An 18810-nucleotide genomic window follows, 5' to 3' on the forward strand; every position below is an offset into this window, starting at 1 on the left:
CGCCACCTAGTGTTTTGGGTGTATTATTGACATGTCAAAGTCTAGACCCTGAATATAAGACGACCGCGTTTTTCCAGATGTATTTCCAAGAAAAAAACATCGTCTTATATTCGGGACAATACGGTAATTTATTAAAAGAAGGTACACCGCCATCTTGTGCCGACTAAACTGACTTGAACGCGCCTTGTCAACTCGTAAGTACGAACGTCCCAGGAGGACTTGAACGCAGCATAAATATTTATTCAAATACAAAACTTAAAAATAAGTAAGCAGGAATGACCTGCAATACTCTTTTGAGAAACTAGACTAGATACATGTATATTTATTAAAGAGCCATACAGGTGGGTAAACCATTGCATTGCAAATGAATTTTTTTTGTCTAATTTGCCTCTTTGCATTGCAATTTAAAACCCGTTTCTCTATTTTAATCTTAAATACTACCCTAATAGTAATAGAAATATTAGAAAACAATATTTTAAGTGGTCATTAATGGATCATAATTATTGCACAAATAGTATTTGGTACCGAAAGATCTCCTCAAAATATTATTATAATAAAGTAAATGTTATTGATCTAAAATACTGAACATCTATTTAACTGAAAAATAGTTAAGGTGTATGGGTTTATAAGTAAGGAATATCTGAGGGTTGTTTTTAGCTTTATTTTTTTGTTTTCATTTAAATGTTTTAGTTTTGAAATGTTGTTGTATGCATTTGTCATTTTTATTTAATTTCTTGTATTTTCTTAAAAGCTTTTAGCTTTTCGTTTTTAAATACAAGAAAAACATGTTAATGTTGCCTCTCCATCACTCTCCAGAATAAAATGATACTGTAAATGTCATCCTCGTAATAATCAATGCTGTTCACCAAAAATTGCTGCAAATACTTGTATAGTGAAGCTGTCGTCTATCCTGCTTAAACCCATTCAAATGTATTGACAGCGCTGTTTTGTTCGGAACTATTGAGAGCTAAATGAACCACGTGACTGCGACGCCGGCGAGATCAAAGCAGCATGCAGCAACTGTTTTTCAGTGGCTCTGGCGCTACAACGAATTACGCCGCATTAAGTGCGCCAAACAGTATTTGTTGGTTACATTTCGTATTAAAACTTACAACATTTATAAGCTGAGACTTTGTTTCATATCACAAGCAGGGTTGCCACTTTGGCGTGAGATTTACATGGGCAGTGAGAGCGTGAGACAGAGCCTGAAAGCGTGTCTCACGCCAAATGCGTGAGAGTTGGCAACCCTGTGTAAATAATTTCGTAGAATAACTGCTAAATATGATAAATAAGAACAACGTTGAAAGAACAATTAAAGGGGTTAAAATTCAGGCAACTTCCTTGTTTCCTTAATACGCTAACACTGACTTACCGTTATGATGAAATAGCCGTGTCTCAGACTATGTTCATAACATTTTAAATCATCACTTTTTTTTTTATTTATATGGAAAAATACAAACAAAAAATTAATACAATGAAAAATGACATTAAAGTTATGTATTAGCATGTTTTTTATAATTATCTAAATGAAAATTCATTCAATTATAAATATTTTTAGGAAATATTCATCATTAATGTCCACGAATGCATGAAAAATCACATCACCCCCACCCAAGCAATTACCTGTAAATTATCTTTAACTTCTGATATTGGACAACATCCTCTCCAAGTGTAAGACAATCATTATGCTTTTTTATTATTAAATTGTACAGGTACACCTGCTTTTCACATTCAGGAATAATCCCCTTTTGCTTTTTTTCTACTTAAAAGTGCCATGCAGTAAAGCAGGTTACCTCACAAAATCTCCTTTGTCCTTTTGTTATTTACCATATTTAGCAATTATTCTATGAAATTATTTACTCTTTTGTTGGTCACACTGTATTATACGGTGATTTAAATTTCAAACTAGGTCCCTAATGACTGGCGCTAGCTCTGTAGTAATAGAAAATAGATTTATGAATAATCTTTCAGATTTGTAGATCTAAACAAGATCTTCAAATATGATGGCATTATGTTAAAAGAACAATAGTACTCAACAGCTATGGAATAAGTAATAATAACGCACATTTTTCTTTCTCGTTTTTATTAAAACACATCACAGAGATGTATACATTTAAATAAATTAGATGGCATAGTAAATATTCAGATATTGTGTTCAAAGTGGTGCTAAAATACCACTGATGTGTGCCTGAGTCTTTTTTCTACTAGTAAATGTGGAGCTGCCACTTGTTCTCATGTTTATATACGATCCAGCTTTCAGAAGAAAATCAGACTGGGCACTATAGTGGACATTTGAGAGGGACAGTAATAAGACAGAGAGTCAGCGGTATGAGCTGCACTGAAAGACGTCCCTGAAGACAGCAGCATTCCACTGGACTGGACTGATATGCAAGTTGCAAAATCCTAAAAAAAATTAAAAAATAAAACAAAAATAAAGAAATACAAAGAGCAGACTGTGATATTTGGTGTCAGTCTCCAAAGAGCAACCCCTGGAGCTTGATTCAATTCAATAATAATAAAAACAGCTTAAATAAATGCATCAGTTTGGACTGTGGCTGTAAGTGTACCGTGAGGTACTCTATGGTTCGCGTTCAGAGGACACATCTCCCTCTGCTCCGCTGCTGGCGCTGGGGTCCGCTTTCGAGCGCAGAGCTGCCTTCTCTCTGCTGGACTCGGAGGGGCCTTTTGACCGTGTTTTTTCTTTCCGCTGCTGTTGCTTCTCTTGTTTGGACAGCTGAAGCATGAAAAAAGGAAGAGAGGCAAACTGGTTTGTGGTTTTATACAGTCCCAAAACAATTCATGCTGTAATCAGAACTACAGAATTTACAGTTTCCGTAGAAGATAACGCTGAGGCATGTATTTCATTGCGAATCAAAGCTGGATACCAGTTTAGGGTCTGTAGGGCCAGCAGGAGACTCCAGCTGAATGGTCACAGGTCCATCATTTTGAATGAGTACCTGCATTTTTGCACCAAACTGCCCATCTGCAACACAATACAAGCTGTGTAAGATAAAACCAACATCAATTCATGGTTCATATTTGATGTTTTTAGCATTTCAATTAGGTATATAAATGATTTTTTATTATATACTGATTTAGTAATTTTAATACAAGCGAATATGTATATATTCATAGGCCTACACATAAATCTTATAATGAAAATCACCTTTCAGATGATTCCTTTTACTGGGATTCTGCTTAGTCTGTCATCAGGTATACAATTAGTAAACTAAATTGTAAAGAACAACTTTAAATAGAATATTTTATTTAGTATTTTACATTAATGACACTTGTATATAAAAATAATATTAAAAGTAATTTATACATTCAGTAAAAATCAACTAAATTAGCAAATGTTTCCATTTATTTCCCTAAACACACACTGGCTTATATATATTAATTTAGTAATTATAATACAAATAACACAATTCTTAAATACAGTAAATTATCAATTTTTATTATTAATAAATTAGCTTAGTAAATTAAATGGAGAACCACTGTTCAGCTGTCTTCTTACTGCATAGTAAAATTTCACATTTCTAAATTACTGTTTGATTAATGTATCAGTGACTTTTAATATTAAAGGGATAGTTCGGCCAAAAATGAACATTTTGTCATCACATTCACCATGAACACACAAAAACACTTCAAAAGGTCTCCTTTTGTGTTCTACAGGTTTGGAATCACATAAGTGAGTAAAAATGTCATTTTTGGATAAACTATTAATGCAGCAAATACCTTAAAGGGTTAGTTCACCCAAAAATGAAAATTAGCCCATGAAGTACTCACCCTCAAGGCATCCTAGGTGTATATGACTTTCTTCTTTCAGACAAATCCAATCGGAGTTATATTAAAAATAGTCTTTGATCTTCCAAGCTGTTTAATGGCAGTCAGCGGGTGTTGCATGCATCAGTCCAAAAGAAGTGAAATAAAGCGCATCCATTCATAATAAAAAGTGTCTCACATGGCTCCAGGGAGTGAACAAAGGCCTCCTGTAGCGAATCGATGCGTTTTTGTAAGAAAAATATCCATATTCAAAACATAATAATCACTTTCATGTAGCTTGCGCTCACTGTTGTACACGGAAGCAGTTCCGGGCGGATGACGTATGAGGTCGGCGTTGCACTGCACTGATGCACTGCAACACCCGCTGACTGCCATTAAACAGCTTGGAAGATCAAAGACAATTTTTAATATAACTCCGATTGGATTCGTCTGAAAGAAGAAAGTCATATACACCTAGGGTTGGGCGATGTCTACAAAATTGGCATCTGACGATGTCTACAGTGAAACATCGCGATGGACGATGACATCGGCGGGGGGTTGTGCCCGAAGCCTGAATCCTTATCTATCCGTGTCTACACCGGACACGAGCGGCGCGGCAAAATACTATAGAACCACTGATCTACAACAGAGATTCATTATATATAGATCAGTGTATAGAACTTATTATAATCAGTAATGCTGTCTACACTGGATGCGGCGAGGTGCGACACGACAAATGGACCATTTTTTACATTTCCGGGTTTCTCAGCAGCGGAAGTCGTCATAGTTGGGTTAACTTGAATAGCAGTGAATGGGAGAGTACCACAAATATATTTTTTGCATTCCCATTTGCTCAAATAGCAAAAGAAAAACTCCACGATAGTGTTTTCATGAATTTCAATAAAAGGAAAAAAACTGAGAGACTGATAACGGCAGTCAGAAGAGAGACGCTGCATTAGAAACACCCTCGCATTAGCGTTAACCGTTTTTTTTTTGTAATTTGATGCAAAGGTGATATAATACAAAGAATAGTGTTATAAATGTAGATACATTTAAAAAAAAAAATACAAATATGAAAAACGTTCGAGGATTTACGATGCTGATGACCGTTAAACGCGTCATCACAATCCTGTGCACCACTGACAAACGTCTAATCTTGTAAAATGTGTGGTAAGTACTGCTGCTCCATAGTATAAACAGACTACGTGCGATCGCGATTCTCAAAAGTGAAAGTGAAAATAAAAAGCCATCGTGCATTCAAAAGCAGTTTCAATGCCAGGCTCCCTGATGCCCGAAATATATGTAGTATAATTACCCAATGATATAACTGCGAGGGAAAATATTGAAATATATATTATCCTCCCATCTCGTATTTATTCCCTTTAGGGGTTCCGCCTACACGTCATTTTCTTTCCGAACACGGTATTGGGATGCGGCAGATTGGGGGGGGGGATCAAGATGCCGGCTCAACATCGTGATGTCTATCAGCCATCGGCGATGGCATCGTCTATCGTCTATCGGTCCAACCCTAGGGTAAATCTAATGGGCAGTCTTTGATCTCATTAATCTATTATTTGTTGCAGAGCAAATAGTTTTGGCTGAGGGCAAAATCTCATAAGGGCTAATTTTCATTTTTGGGTGAACTAACCCTTTAAACAATGAACACATCCTAATCAGAACAATGAAACCTCACCTTTGATGAGTTCTGCTTTATAGGCTTCCCTCAGCTGCTTCAGCATGTTGTTGTAGAAGGGCTGGGCCAGTTCAGCCGGCATGGCAGAGTGGAAGTCCGGCTTATTTCCCTTGAGGATACATTGCAGAGTGAACTGACTCACACACAACACCTCCAGCTCTCTGTCCATCACGCTGCGGCTCCAGGCACGGCCGTTCTCATCCTCAAACAGACGCAAGTTAAGAATCTTACGTACCCTGATAAACAGCATCATACAGATCAGACATACAGAAAATATTTGATATGGTCACTGTAAGCAGCATGAAAAAGAAACGAGCAGCGTGGACATTCTTCAAAACATCTCATTGTGTTCCATCGAATAAGGAAACACATTTGAAAAACAAGAGAAAATTAAAATTGTGTAAATGAATTATAATCCGCATATTCGAATGATTTCTGAAGGATCATGTGACACTGAAGACTGGAGTAATGATGCTGAAAATTCAGCTTCGCCTTCACGCAAATAAATTACATTTTCAAATATATTAAAACCGAAAATGGCTATTTTAAATTGTATTAGGCTAACAGTTCACATTCAATTTTTGATGAAATAAATGTAGCTTTGATGAGTATAAGAGACTTCTTTGAAAAACAAACACTCACAAATTCTTTCATTCAGACCTTCAAAGTACTTTTTCACAAGTCAACGTGTTTTTTCCCCCTCTTTTCGACAATTCAGTTGATTTTACATGCTGATCAAATTGCACATCCTTCAGAACTTTCACATTCAAATGACAACTATTTCAACTGTTTTTGAACTATGGCCGTTCATCCAAACAATGTCATATCCAGTCACAACTAGGCCTGTCGCAATAATCAATATATTGACTTATCGCGCAATATATGTACATGACCTCAATAATTTTTGGTGACTCAATATATCGCCCATTATATTTACTTAAAAATTAATGTCACCGTGGTTTTTTACATTCCACTTGCGTCTGTGTCTTTTGCAGCTTCTCGTACATAACGTGGTGTAGTCATGAGGTGCTAGTTCAAATTTAAAAAATGCTTCTACAAAAAAAGTTTCATCTGCAGATATGGCTTTGTTTAGGGATCTGTGCCTTTGTGCATACGGACTTCTAAGTAGTGATTGTGTTTTTCAGCAATAGTGTGCACCCTTAATTTACAGAGAAAAGAAGGTCCGGGAAAATCTGTAGATGGAAAAAATCTCCATACAAGTTCTTTGTGCATTTGTCTTTTTTTGTACTTGTTACCTTGCACTTTTTGTTAGAAAATGTTTATTTACTTTTTTTTCAAGTTTTTTAAGGTATCTAATATTTTAATACTTAATTCCATGATCTAAATATTCTTAAAAATTAAAAGTTTGTTGTCATTTGGAAGTGTGTAGGCCTTCTTGCATTATTATGCTTTTATATTATGATTATATATTCAGTGGCATAAAATGGTCTTTAAAATGACAATAATATCACTTATCGCAATTATTTCTGGGGCAATATATCGCACAACAAAAAGTTGTTATCGAGACAGGCCTAGTCACAACGACACAGTCTTTGAAGCAATATACTTTACTTATAGTCATTGCTGTCAATTATTATGTAAATATTAATAATATTGTCCAATCCCAACAAACATGTAACATCTTTGGGATATAACGGAAAGATCACACATGATAATACTTATTTAAGATCCGTGTGTAAATATGTACTTCACTTTGTTTCAGGATGAATCCTGCAAGCCTGGTTTTATGAATGAAATATCTGATCTACGAAAAATAGACCCTGGTTTTATAATATTACCATTAAATATACTAATGAACGAATACAATTGATTCATTATTACTGTATTTGATGTTGTTACAATACATTGAGATTGATGTTATTATATTACATATGATCTCCCTGCCAAAACTGATTTTTGGCCAGACATCAGTACTTACATGTAGTCAACATCCTTCTGCGTGTCCTCCACTGAGATGCCGAGTAAGACGCAGAGTCCTCTGCCTATGGAGCTGATCTGCTCCTCCCCAACTGCGTGAATGAAGTCACCGTACAGTAAAGAGAGCGTAACACCAGCTGCGTACTTAACATGATACTTAGTGCTGATCTGAACAGTTAGATCGACATCTGTGTATATCAAATGCGGTTAATAAGACAGTACTGTGAAGGTGTTAAAGCATGGAGCGCGCATGACAGCAGTGTACAGTGTACACAGTCAAGCCTGTAACCGCTTTCATTTTCATTTCAACAAATTCACCGACAGTTTGAACAAGGAGCGTCCAGCTGACAGCAAGATTTATTGTGAAATGTGTGAACTTTGTGCCGTACCTGTTACGCTTGCCTTCGTTACTCTTTGAATGATCACTTTCATTGTTTTGGTCTCCAATCATGTGTAACACTCGAACACTTTGATCTTCCGGTTTCTACGAAGCCCCGCCCCTCTCAGCGGCTGCGCACTGACGCCTCCGCCCCCTAAATATTTCAGGTAAATATTTAGGTAAAATAAAGCTTTTTTTTTTTATTAAGAATTATTATTTACCTTAAAATATAATTTATTTAACTGGGTACTGAAGAAGCATTCGAAGTTTGTATTAAATTTGTGTTTATAGTTTTAAGGACCTTACTATTATTCTCAAATGTGTAAAGTAGTAATGGTAGGCTATGTGTAGATGCGGCCAAACATTTGACTGGTAGTGTAATTCACAGCTATGTTAAAACTACAACACCACCCTGCCTATAAACCTGTTTTGCCTCTTTGCTAGTAAGTGCCAATTAACATGATTCAAAAACAAAACCCCCAAAAATATTACACAAACTTTAAAAATACATTTCAATAAACACACCAACAGAAGTTTAGAGTTTATCATACGTTGTATTTTCTGGTTTCTAGAAAAGAAACTACATTTATTACAAAGCTTTTCACTTTACATGACATTAATTGATGGACTGGAGTGGTGTGGATTATTGTGATGTTTTCATCAGCTGTTTGGACTCTCATTCTGACGGCACCCATTCACTGCATTGCGGAGCAAGTGATGTGATGCTACATTTCTACAAATCTGTTCCGATGAAGACACAAAATCATCTACATCTTTGATGTCCTTTGGGTGAACTATTCCTTTAAATATACATATTTATATTTATATATAATCCTATTTTACTTACTGATTAATCCTATTTCTTTAATGTATTTTCTTGCTTCTTCTTCTTCTTTTTAAACGGCGGTTGGCGTCCAGTTTATTGGTACATTACCGCCACCTTTTGTTCCGGAGTGTGGATCAAACAGCAGGTTCCATTCCCTTTTCCCTCTTTATCTTGCCACATTTGGTTTATTTTTATTTTTCCCCAGATTGTGCATTTCCCTTCTGATTTGTTGTCACTTTCTTGTTAGAGAAGTGATCAATCAGAACGAGTTTCTTAAAATAGGACCTCTAAAAAAAGAGGTCTTCTTGCTGACGCTTTTTATTGAATTCCTTCAAATATTAATTCAAGTAAATTCAGATACTACTAAAATGCTATTCTTTTTGCAGCAATTGATTAAGTAGTAAATAAAAGCATGGGCACTTGGTATCCGTTACTTTTCTCAGCGCTGGCCAAAAGGTACTGGCGATCGCAGCTGTTGGTGAGTAGATGAGTGGATTTTATTTAAACATTTCATAAAGATTTATTTGCATGTCAGGTAGCAGTCTTTGCTATTAATATTTTTAATAAAATATAGAGTTCATTTACCAAAACGTCCTTAGATTTGAATGTTTTCTTTTAATGTCCACTAGAGGGCACTAACCTAAAGTCCTTGATAAATCGCAAAGAATGTTTCATGTCCTTTTTTGCGCCCTCCTTTTTTCTTTAATTTCGATTTAAAGACTTTAAAAGCACCTGTAGTTCATAACATTACATAATGCAAGCTACTCACCTGTAATTTTAATTAATATCTTAAGATATTGTAATGGTGTTCTATAATTATAATTAATTAAATTAAATGTAATGAATGAAATTATTATAGATCTTGTTGAAAAAAAATAAACTAAATTAGGTGTCCACATATTTATATTTTATAATACATTTAAAAAAAATCATATTGCGAACTTTACAGTTACAAACAATGTGCATAACTACAAATTGTTTTTTAAAAATTTTAATGATTCCACATTTCATCAGACATAAAATCCTGATATAAATAGGTACAAATGCCTCAGTCATGTTGGTTTGTAATGTTTTATTTTAGATCAAGACCAGAGTTTGCACATTCAGGGTGCTCAACTTCGGCTTTACCTTTGAAATGAAGTAAACCTACAAGAGATTTTCACTATAAATATTATGCATAGCATTAGTTCATAATTGTAGATCAAGATAAAACTGGAATGTGGGTCACGAGTCACATTTAAATTCTTTACATACAACATTCATTTCATTACAGGACTGGAGGAACAGGACTATAAAATACTGTTTCTCCCTGCAAGTGAGCAGATCACAGGTACAGTTTATGAGAGTCTGTGCAATACAAAAAAAGAACAAACAAATAAGAGGATTCTGGCAAATAAGCATTAACAGGAATTTCAGTCTAAACATGCTTGGGAAAGAGCGACACAAGCAACATGATGGCAGAAAACATTTTCTCTTTGGGAAATCAGATTTTATGTTATTAAGGTTTAACATGTAACACTTTCTGTTAGACACAAACTAAACTCAGTTAATTAAATAAGCAAACAAACATGACAGACAAATCATAATTACTTGTGTAGATGAGAATTAGAAAACATCTAACAACCGTTTCTCTGGAGGACCTCCTAAACAAACACAGAGATGCACTTTGTTGTGTCAAGGTTGGATATGGAAGTTTTTTCCAGAAGATTAGGTCAAAAGTTCATTTCTTCAGCACTCTAAATGTACATCCTTCACTGATCTTCCGCAGAAAGTTTATGCTGAACTTGAAACAGCCAGTTTCTTGAGATGGTCCATAAAAACTTGCAGACTGACGTCGTCTGTGAGGATTGGTGCTCCGGACTCCTACAAGGAGGAGATATAATATTAGAGATCAGACATTCCTGTCAACACTGAATTCATTTCAAGCACCTAAGAACACATAACGAACATAACACTCTGTCAGAGCTAAAGGTGTGTACCGGGCCCCAGGCGTAGAGGTTGTTGTGGGTCTGGGAGGGGTTGACTTTGGAGAGGAGGAAGCGGGCCTGTGAACCTCCGTGCTCGGTGTCGATGTATCTGGGCATGGGGAAGCGTGTCTGCAAGATCTCCTGAGCGTCGTCTAGAGGAGCCTGAAGCAGCTGCTTGAAGTTCTCATACTCTGCCATCTCCTGGTATCCAGCCTTCCTCCACTGAGCGATAGTCTGTGAAGATGAGAATAACACCATCACTAAACTGAACTCAGACAAACGCCATTTAACATTTGAGGAACCGATGAAAATAACAGGTCTGATCCAAAATCTAGTGAGCTGCAACAAAGCATTTGATTCGTACCTCTCCGTGGAAAATCACCAACTGGAAGAAGGTGTCCATCAACAGAATGCGATCAGGAAGGATGCTGCTGCTGTCCAGAAGAACGGGCTACAAAACCAGACAAATACGAGATGAGTGCAAGCTGAATTACATAACATTCTGTATTATAATGTTGCATGGATGGGTTTCAAATCACCTCTGGAGGGCCGTAGAAAGAGTAGGAGTAGAGGATGGGCTGTATCATTATGAGCGACTGTGTCAGATCCTGACACACAAAATGATGCCTGTAGTAAGACGACTCATCCGGACTGTTATTGAACACCTGCAGGAATGGGGATCTCCTCAAGTGGAACATGAACTGTTAAGAAAACAGACAAGTTTTAATTTCAGAAATGTGATATTTTCATACAGGTTTTAATCATACAGTACAATCTCAAAATAAATCATGCATCATTTATGTATTTAAACAGGCACACATTCAATTGCAAAACAGTGTAACTGCAAGTTTGAACTATTCAAGGCATGATTTATTCAATATACGGTATACACATAAGTACTACTGACTTTGATATATGTACTAATATATCGATAAATGCAAATTAAATCCAAAATATTGGATTTTGCTGATGGGATAATAGCATGATTATTAAACAGGCTACAAGAGTTTACTTTTAATTAAATGTTGGGTATTTAGGCATCATTTTTGCTACATTAGTGCATAATGTGGGACTTTTAATTATAAATACACCAGGACTCTTCATTTGAAATGTCTATTGTTTTAGTACTTCTGGCAGCTCATTCAAAAAGATGATAAAACATAAATAATGTAATAAAAATATTAGTGCTGTCAAACAATTAATCGCATCCAAAATAAAAGTTTTTGTTTACATAATATATGCATGTGTACGGTGTTTATTTATTATGTATATATAAATACACAAACATACAATATATATATTGAAAATATTTACATGTATATACTTTTATATATTTATATTATTATATGTTATATTTAATATATAAACAGAAAATATTTTCCTAAATATATACACATGCATGTGTTTGTATTTACATATACATAATAAATATACACAGTACACACTCATATATTATGTAAACAAAAACTTTTATTTTGGATGTGATTAATCGTTTGACTAAAGCACTAAAAAATATAGATAAAATATGCACTTTTACACAATCATCTACAACACATTAGAATATAAACACCATAATGTAAACATGTATTATAACATTTAGGATTTTGAAAATAAATTGAATGAACTGAAGACTTTTTAAGGACCCTGTCCTATCACAAATGTAAGAGTTTATCTGAAGGAGTCTGTGTTTTACCTGTGGGTACAGTGAGAGAGATTCAGACAGTCTGAAGGAGTTTGAATCATCTTTATTGAACTGGCCAAACTTCTGACACTGAAACCAAACAACAAACACAAAAGTTGAGTGTGACGCAACTTCTACATTCATTATTATAATAATAATGGTTCAATGACTTGTCATATTCTGAATGGAGGCATTGACCTACATTTCCTTCTGAATAGCGGTGATACTCACCAAGCGAATGAGCTGCCTGTCTAGCCAGCGGAGAACATCAGGCCCCTCCTCTGACTCCGCCCTGAAAACACCGAGCCGGGCCATGAGAACGGCAGAGGCCTCCTGATCAAATGACGACTCGATATGCTGGATCTGGGACTGTGCGTCAGCCCAACTAGGTGTGACAACAGAAAGAACCGGTTTGTCAAGAACAAATGACGCACAAATTGAACACTCAAGAATTTGACTACTGAAGAGCTATTCAGGGCTTAAACTACACATATTTACGCAGCTAAATCTATTTTGAGCTACAGCAAACACAAATAGCACATGGAAACATGAGATATGTTGACTTTAGATAACTCCAAGGCCTTTTTGTACCACATCAAAGTTGATTTTAACAAAGGAAAATCTTATGAATGAAAAGAACCAACCAAGACCTTGACTTTAATATGATATCGACTGATAACAGAATTTCATGAGGTTGAAAGCTGAAGCTAAGACTCACTTCCTGGCAATGGTGGTGACACGGATCCGCCGCTGTGTGTTTGAATGCTGGTATTGCGTAACAAACTGGATAGCTCCTCTTCCACCCTGAGGAATCGGGGCGTTGTGCTACAAAAATATAACATACCAGTGTTATTGATACATCAATGTAAATATAAGCTCTCACACCCAACTGCATATACAATAGTTATATACTGATAATTATATAACAATATACCTGATTTACTACTTCAAAGTACAGGGCCAAGGTGGTGGCAGGCGTGAGACTACAAATCTTCCACTGACATGTTCCTCCGACACCCATTTCCTGTGAAAAAACGAGACATTCTCACATGTGTACACACATGTGTGAAGTCCTATTTGGAATCCATTGCAAAAGCTGGCATGAAATGGGAAGTTGCATGCTTGGGACTTACATTGTCTGAAACACAGGGTCCTTTTGTGTTGAGAGACACACATGGCCCGATCGCACCAGATATCTTCAGCTCTCTTGAGGTCTGAGAAGAAAAAGGCAAAAAGGTTTAGATGGTTGAATATGACTCTGGGTAATGCCATAATTTACACTGCTGTTCAAAAGTTTGGGGTTGGTAAGATATTGCAAGGTATTTTACCTTCACTTCCAAAGTACCACCAAAAGCCATGCGAAACTCTCCATTGTAGTCTTTGCTGAAGACTCTTTGGAAGGTCTGCTTGAAAAGAGATGTGTTGAAGGAATCGCCCATGACAATGTGGCCCCTAAAACAGAACAAGAAATATTTAGGAAATGTATCATATCTCCCTTTAATCACTTGGCGTCAAAGAAACAACACGTTGATATTGTGTTGATACCCTGTGAGGTTGGATAGACATTTCATCTCTAGCAGTCCCGTCTGATCCAGCGCACAGGCATAGATGTCGACACTGTGTCCGTTTACTGCTGCACGGTTTGCCAGAGCCTCGTAATACTAAATACACATCAACAGGAATTCTTAATTAGCTTTTCACAAATTAAACCAGAAAATCATAAATGTAAAGAATTCATCACCAGATCGTTATAACTCAAATCTGTAATCACCTTAGTGGCCTTCTTCAGATGGCGAGCGTTGTCTTTCTGGATGTCGTGCCAGGAGCGGATGGGGGTCTTCAGTTCATCTCCCACCACCATGCCGGGCCCCTGTGTTGGGGGCCCACCAGTGAACAGCATCACACGGGCCCCTGTGTTAGGGAAAGTGCCCTACAAATAGAATGACAGAGAGACAATGAATAAAATGCTAAAAACTTGATTTCGTTTATTGTCAAAGTGTATATTTTAGTATTTTTTCCACAAACTTTATTGGTGTCTTTTAAAGTGAATAATGCACGCTAAAGTTAAATCAGCCATGCTAGACTTATTATCAAACAAACTCAAGAGTGCAGTAGTTAGTCTGTTGTTTCCTATCTTGAGAGTTATGTAAGAATAATGACTGGGTCGAGTACTAGGTACAACTGTTCTGATATGACATGACAACTGAAGTGGACTTTGAATCTCACAGCCAGCATTACTGACATGTTGCCAATTTGAACTCACAGCCAGACCAGAGTTATAATGAAAGGAGAAAAATCTCTGCAGGAATTCTCAGGGCACTGAACATTGGTTCAGTGAAGATATGCAAAACTGTGCATTTCCTGAGTTTTATCCATACATCCAGCTTTTTAAATTCTCTCCTATCTCTCTTTGGCCAAATACATATTTAAATACAATACAGATTTATGCAATAAAAGATGAGCTTTTAAATGAATAACGTCCTGGCTGTACCTCCAGTAGTCCAATAGCAATAGAAAGGGCGATGCCCGTGGAACGGAGAGGTCTCTTCCCCTGAGGAACAGGCCAGGGGTCTCTCTGCAACTCCCCCAGAATGTCGGTCAGGTTCATGTCTACTGCTTGCACAGGCTGCAGAAATCTAAAACAGGTGCAAAGAAAATAGAAAATGAGCACAACTGCCTTTCAAGTAAATGATTTTCTTGAGACTCTTATGTAAAAGCCTCTGTTCACTTCTAATGTGCATGCTAAGGAGAGTGACAGATGACCATCTCATACATGCAAGAAGCAGCAGCGTCATGAGGGGCCAGTGGTTTGCCTTGCTGTCCAGAGGTGGCTGGCTTCATCAGTCCCAGCATCTCCTGCAAACAGATGCCACACTTGATAAATGTAACTGAAAACTCTGCTTTACATGGTCGCTTTTTGGCTATTTTATAGATTTAGGAATGGTAAATCAAAACACAATAAAGAAAGATCACTGACCTGTATCTGTTTGGCCGTGAGCTCTTTTGTGCCGCGGAAGACGTAGCTCTTGGCGATACCTTCGCAGCTGAGCTCATGGACCTGAATCATGCGGCCGAAGGTGATGAGACCCACCAGGGCGTTGGGCGGCAACAGACTCAGAGACATCTGAAGGGATTCTTTCAGGGCCTGGAGGTCTTCCTCCTCCAGACATGTGTCCACCACATACAGGAAGATGAGAGGGGTTGGAGGTCCACGCTGAAAAGAAATAAATCAGGTTACATAATGGTAATTAAAATATTACATACTGTTATTAATTGATAAATACTTTCATTTAATTCATTTATTCTGATACATTTTAAATAGTAATATATACATTACTGGAGTTAGATATTTGAAAGAAAAATGAAAAGTGTCAGTAAAGACATTCATAATGTTACAAAAGATTTTGTATTTCAAATCAGTTCTGTTCTTTGAACTTTTTATTCATCAAAGTATACTGAAAAATTAACAAGTATAATAATACGAGATGTTTACTGACCACCAAATCAGCAAATTAGAATGATTTCTGAAAGATCATGTGACACTGAAGACTGGAGTAATGATGCTGGAAATTCATCTTTAATATATATAATTTTTTTTTAACAATATTACTATTTGTATTGCTTATCAAATAAATGCAGCCTTGGTGGGCAAATAATTCTCTTGAATGGAAGTGTATACAGACTTTTACATTTCAAGGAAAACTTTTTATTGAAACTATTTAAAAATTCTGTCACTTGTCAAAAAAACACACTGAACACTAGCTTCATGACATGTGGCTTTTGACAAGCAGCTATCTGTGAGCTAAAGGAGTTGTAGTTAATCTATATGTTTGTGCAGTAAAGTATGCCTATGTACAGTACAGAGTACACAGAGTAAATGTAAATTTACCTGCACTATGTACTCAATGGTGGAGAACTGAGGCATTAGTTCTGCGGGCTGATTCACTTCTGAAATGCCTGCGTATGATGGAGGAAACTGTGAAGAAATAGATTAATATTTACTCACAGTGACGATAGAGAAGCACATGGAGCAAATCCAAGACTGAAAATGAGTTTCAGTAATGTATACTCACAGAGTTCCTCTGGAAGCAGAAGTTGCAGGCCCATATCTTAGCTCTGAAGTCCACTTGACTACAAAAGGAAATCAAGCGTTAAAGGTGCTAAACTTGTCTATGACAAAGCCTTTCTAATGTAAGTCATTAGCACACAATGAGAAACAACTGTCTTCCTTTAGTCACAGCGATTAAAGGAAACAATTAGCAGTTAACTGACCTGATCCAATTAACATACCAATGATAATGTTGGAAAGTAACGTTTAAAAAGCTCTGAAATAATGTAAGTAGCAAGTCTGTGGAAATCTAGAGGAAAAGACCAAACCTCCACTTGAGCAAAACACTATTTTACTAACCCTAAAATAAAAGGTCAACATCCAAACCAGGCAAAATCAGCTTCACATAAAACCCTCTAAACCCCCTTTATTGTGTTTATAAAATGACAGCAACAGCAATATGATTAAGGACACCAATGTTTAATTTAATAAACAGGAATTAACTGTTCTTAAGTGTAAGCTGATATTCAAAGTCCATTCCAATTCCAGTCCACCAACTAATCAATAATTCAGATATGCAAATCAAATGTTATCATGATCTTTATCTATACTGACCACACGCTGTACAAACAAACAGAACTCAACACTGCTTGGAAAAGTGATTCAATCCTTACCAGAGTGGGTTGAGTACGGCTTTGCAGTTGGCCCGGCTGCACAGTATGGGCTCGTACTGGACCGGAGGCAGGTCCGGTCTCTCTTTGAGAGGAGTGTAGAGGCAGGAAACAGGAACCACTAGCCGTGTGGCCTCCAGGCGGCTGGAAGGCCAGAGGTTCCAACTGCAGCGTACTCCATCACGATCTTCGTTCTGTTGGATGAACTCTTGGTAGGTCGCCATGACAGTGTGAACTGTGAACGACCAGAAACAGCGAAATGAGTAAACAGTGAGCTGCGAAGTCTTTTTAACCCTAAACCACACCTAACGGGTTGTGTCTCCAAAACTGGACAAGTAGGATAGCAGAGCCTAAAATTAACAGCAAATACTTGAGTGACAAGAACAATTTCGCCCATGTCAGCAATGTGAGCGGAAATTGCATTCTTTTATGTTTGTTCATAACAGAAGGAATGTTCACGCAACTGACATCTTTGAACAACGACACTTGGCATGAGTGGTTACCCTTGCTAAGCCCAAAACGTCATTAAGAACTTGTTGATTAGAGATATGCGTAGATGTGTTGAGGAGCAAAACCAGATACTATTTTTGAGCAGAATGTACTACTGCTGGGACACACCTGTCCTAGAATACCTACTCAACTCCAGTCACAGGTTTGCTGACTAAACACAAAGCACTTCAAAGTATTAGAAGAGACTTTGGCCTCTGATAACCCTAATTCAGAGGGATCCCTGGAAATGCCTGCCCTAAACACTAAATCATGGTCCAATACCTGTATTGACTGTTTGGTTACACAATGATAGTTTCCAGACAGACATGAACTCACCGTTCCAAAAGACACTAGACTGGCTGTACATGTCAAAATAACATACACAAAATAACAAAAACCTGATACAAAATACTGAACGAGTCCAACAAATTGTTAAGCTATGGTCAGCACACTAGACAACTTAATAACAACTGACTAAAGGTTCTTAAATGTATTACACTGGTGTTAACATATTGTTATTAATATATTACTTTACAATAATACACGTTTTAGTCAAAATAAGAACATCGTGATGACGTCACGCGTATAGCTACATTTCAGTGGACAAGCTCGCGCTAGCTAATTCCATCACACTCTCAATACACCACAGAAAAAGAAAGCAGAGGAAAAGCAAGAAATAAGGCAGTTATATTATTAAAAAATATAGAATATCCCGAACATTAATGTCAAAACATACTACTAAATACACCCGTGTAACCCGAACACACACACACACACAGTAACGTAACATTATCGTTACTGACTTCCGCTGACCTAATCCGGGGTCTGCGGGTTTAAATCTAACACATCAACGAACCCCGATTTTATTAGTAGAACACAACGATAGACGTACCTTCTTAATCGATGAGGCCTTAATAAATAAAATATGATAACCGCGATCACACGACCATTGAAAGTGAAAATGACTTCGTCGAGCAGGATTCGTCCGCAGCCGGTTCCTGGAGCTCCGAAGAGTGACGTGTAGTAAACACACTCCGTGCGCCACGATTGGCTGCTTCCGCATGACGTCAAAGGAACGTTCCGCCGCAGTGTCGAATTTCCGTGCGTAGATGCGCTGAGCGGTTTCTATAGCAGCGTTTGACCCAAATGAGTTCTGCGTAAACACCTGCGACGTCAAATTTCTCACATACTTTCAATACGGCTAAACAATATTTTGACGGGTTGTGAGTAGTAACAATGCTTACATAGGAACGTATTATATTATAATGCATTATGTTATATTATAATCAAATTAATATAGATGAATTGAAAAGTATCCTATGCATATTTTGACCATAGACTGTATCGATTTTG

General features: G+C 37.0%; 2 protein-coding genes across 5 annotated transcripts; both read right to left on the reverse strand.

Annotated features, from left to right (window-relative positions):
• Window positions 1–2458: 2458 nt before the first annotated feature.
• Window positions 2459–7869, reverse strand: LOC107752123 (D-tyrosyl-tRNA(Tyr) deacylase 1-like). 4 transcript variants are annotated; one of them, XM_016567987.1, is made up of 5 exons: window positions 7786–7869; window positions 7398–7505; window positions 5459–5694; window positions 2886–2983; window positions 2459–2734 (listed from the first exon to the last, which is right to left on the reverse strand). In XM_016567987.1, the coding sequence occupies exons 1-5, from the start codon at window positions 7845–7847 to the stop codon at window positions 2579–2581; spliced, it is 660 nt and encodes a 219-aa protein (XP_016423473.1). In that variant the 5' UTR covers window positions 7848–7869; the 3' UTR covers window positions 2459–2578. The 4 variants fall into 4 exon arrangements, with proteins under 4 accessions (XP_016423473.1, XP_016423477.1, XP_016423474.1 ...); XM_016567988.1 differs by having other exon boundaries at window positions 2460–2734; window positions 7398–7488; XM_016567989.1 differs by having other exon boundaries at window positions 2653–2734; window positions 2828–2983.
• Window positions 7870–9588: 1719 nt separating this feature from the next.
• Window positions 9589–18474, reverse strand: sec23b (SEC23 homolog B, coat complex II component). The gene is made up of 19 exons (XM_016567962.1): window positions 18350–18474; window positions 16972–17203; window positions 16323–16380; window positions 16139–16225; window positions 15227–15463; window positions 15023–15105; window positions 14741–14885; window positions 14021–14179; window positions 13795–13910; window positions 13578–13701; window positions 13383–13463; window positions 13184–13273; window positions 12968–13074; window positions 12481–12634; window positions 12262–12339; window positions 11108–11269; window positions 10933–11019; window positions 10581–10802; window positions 9589–10464 (listed from the first exon to the last, which is right to left on the reverse strand). Exons 2-19 carry the CDS (start codon window positions 17190–17192, stop codon window positions 10375–10377), a joined length of 2301 nt encoding a protein of 766 aa, XP_016423448.1. The 5' UTR covers window positions 17193–17203; window positions 18350–18474; the 3' UTR covers window positions 9589–10374.
• Between the last annotated feature and the right edge of the window lie 336 nt (window positions 18475–18810).

This window comes from Sinocyclocheilus rhinocerous, unplaced genomic scaffold (assembly GCF_001515625.1).
Source record: "Sinocyclocheilus rhinocerous isolate Xijiao unplaced genomic scaffold, SAMN03320098_v1.1 scaffold2306, whole genome shotgun sequence".
In the NCBI taxonomy this organism is placed as follows: domain Eukaryota; kingdom Metazoa; phylum Chordata; class Actinopteri; order Cypriniformes; family Cyprinidae; genus Sinocyclocheilus; species Sinocyclocheilus rhinocerous.

Excerpts from the sequence above, each read along its gene's own strand:
- sec23b (XM_016567962.1), bottom strand. The coding sequence starts at position 17,192 with ATGGCGACCTACCAAGAGTTCATCCAACAGAACGAAGATCGTGATGGA. Across the intron at positions 12,340-12,480 it reads ACAGGCAGCTCATTCGCTTG|TGTCAGAAGTTTGGCCAGTT; the intron begins GTGAGTATCACC and ends GTTTGGTTTCAG. Across the intron at positions 11,270-12,261 it reads CTCTCTCACTGTACCCACAG|TTCATGTTCCACTTGAGGAG; the intron begins GTAAAACACAGA and ends TTTTCTTAACAG.
- LOC107752123 (XM_016567987.1), bottom strand. The coding sequence starts at position 7,847 with ATGATTGGAGACCAAAACAATGAAAGTGATCATTCAAAGAGTAACGAA. Across the intron at positions 5,695-7,397 it reads CAGAAGGATGTTGACTACAT|GGTACGTAAGATTCTTAACT; the intron begins GTAAGTACTGAT and ends GCTGTTTATCAG. Across the intron at positions 2,735-2,885 it reads GCCCTACAGACCCTAAACTG|CTGTCCAAACAAGAGAAGCA; the intron begins GTATCCAGCTTT and ends TTCATGCTTCAG.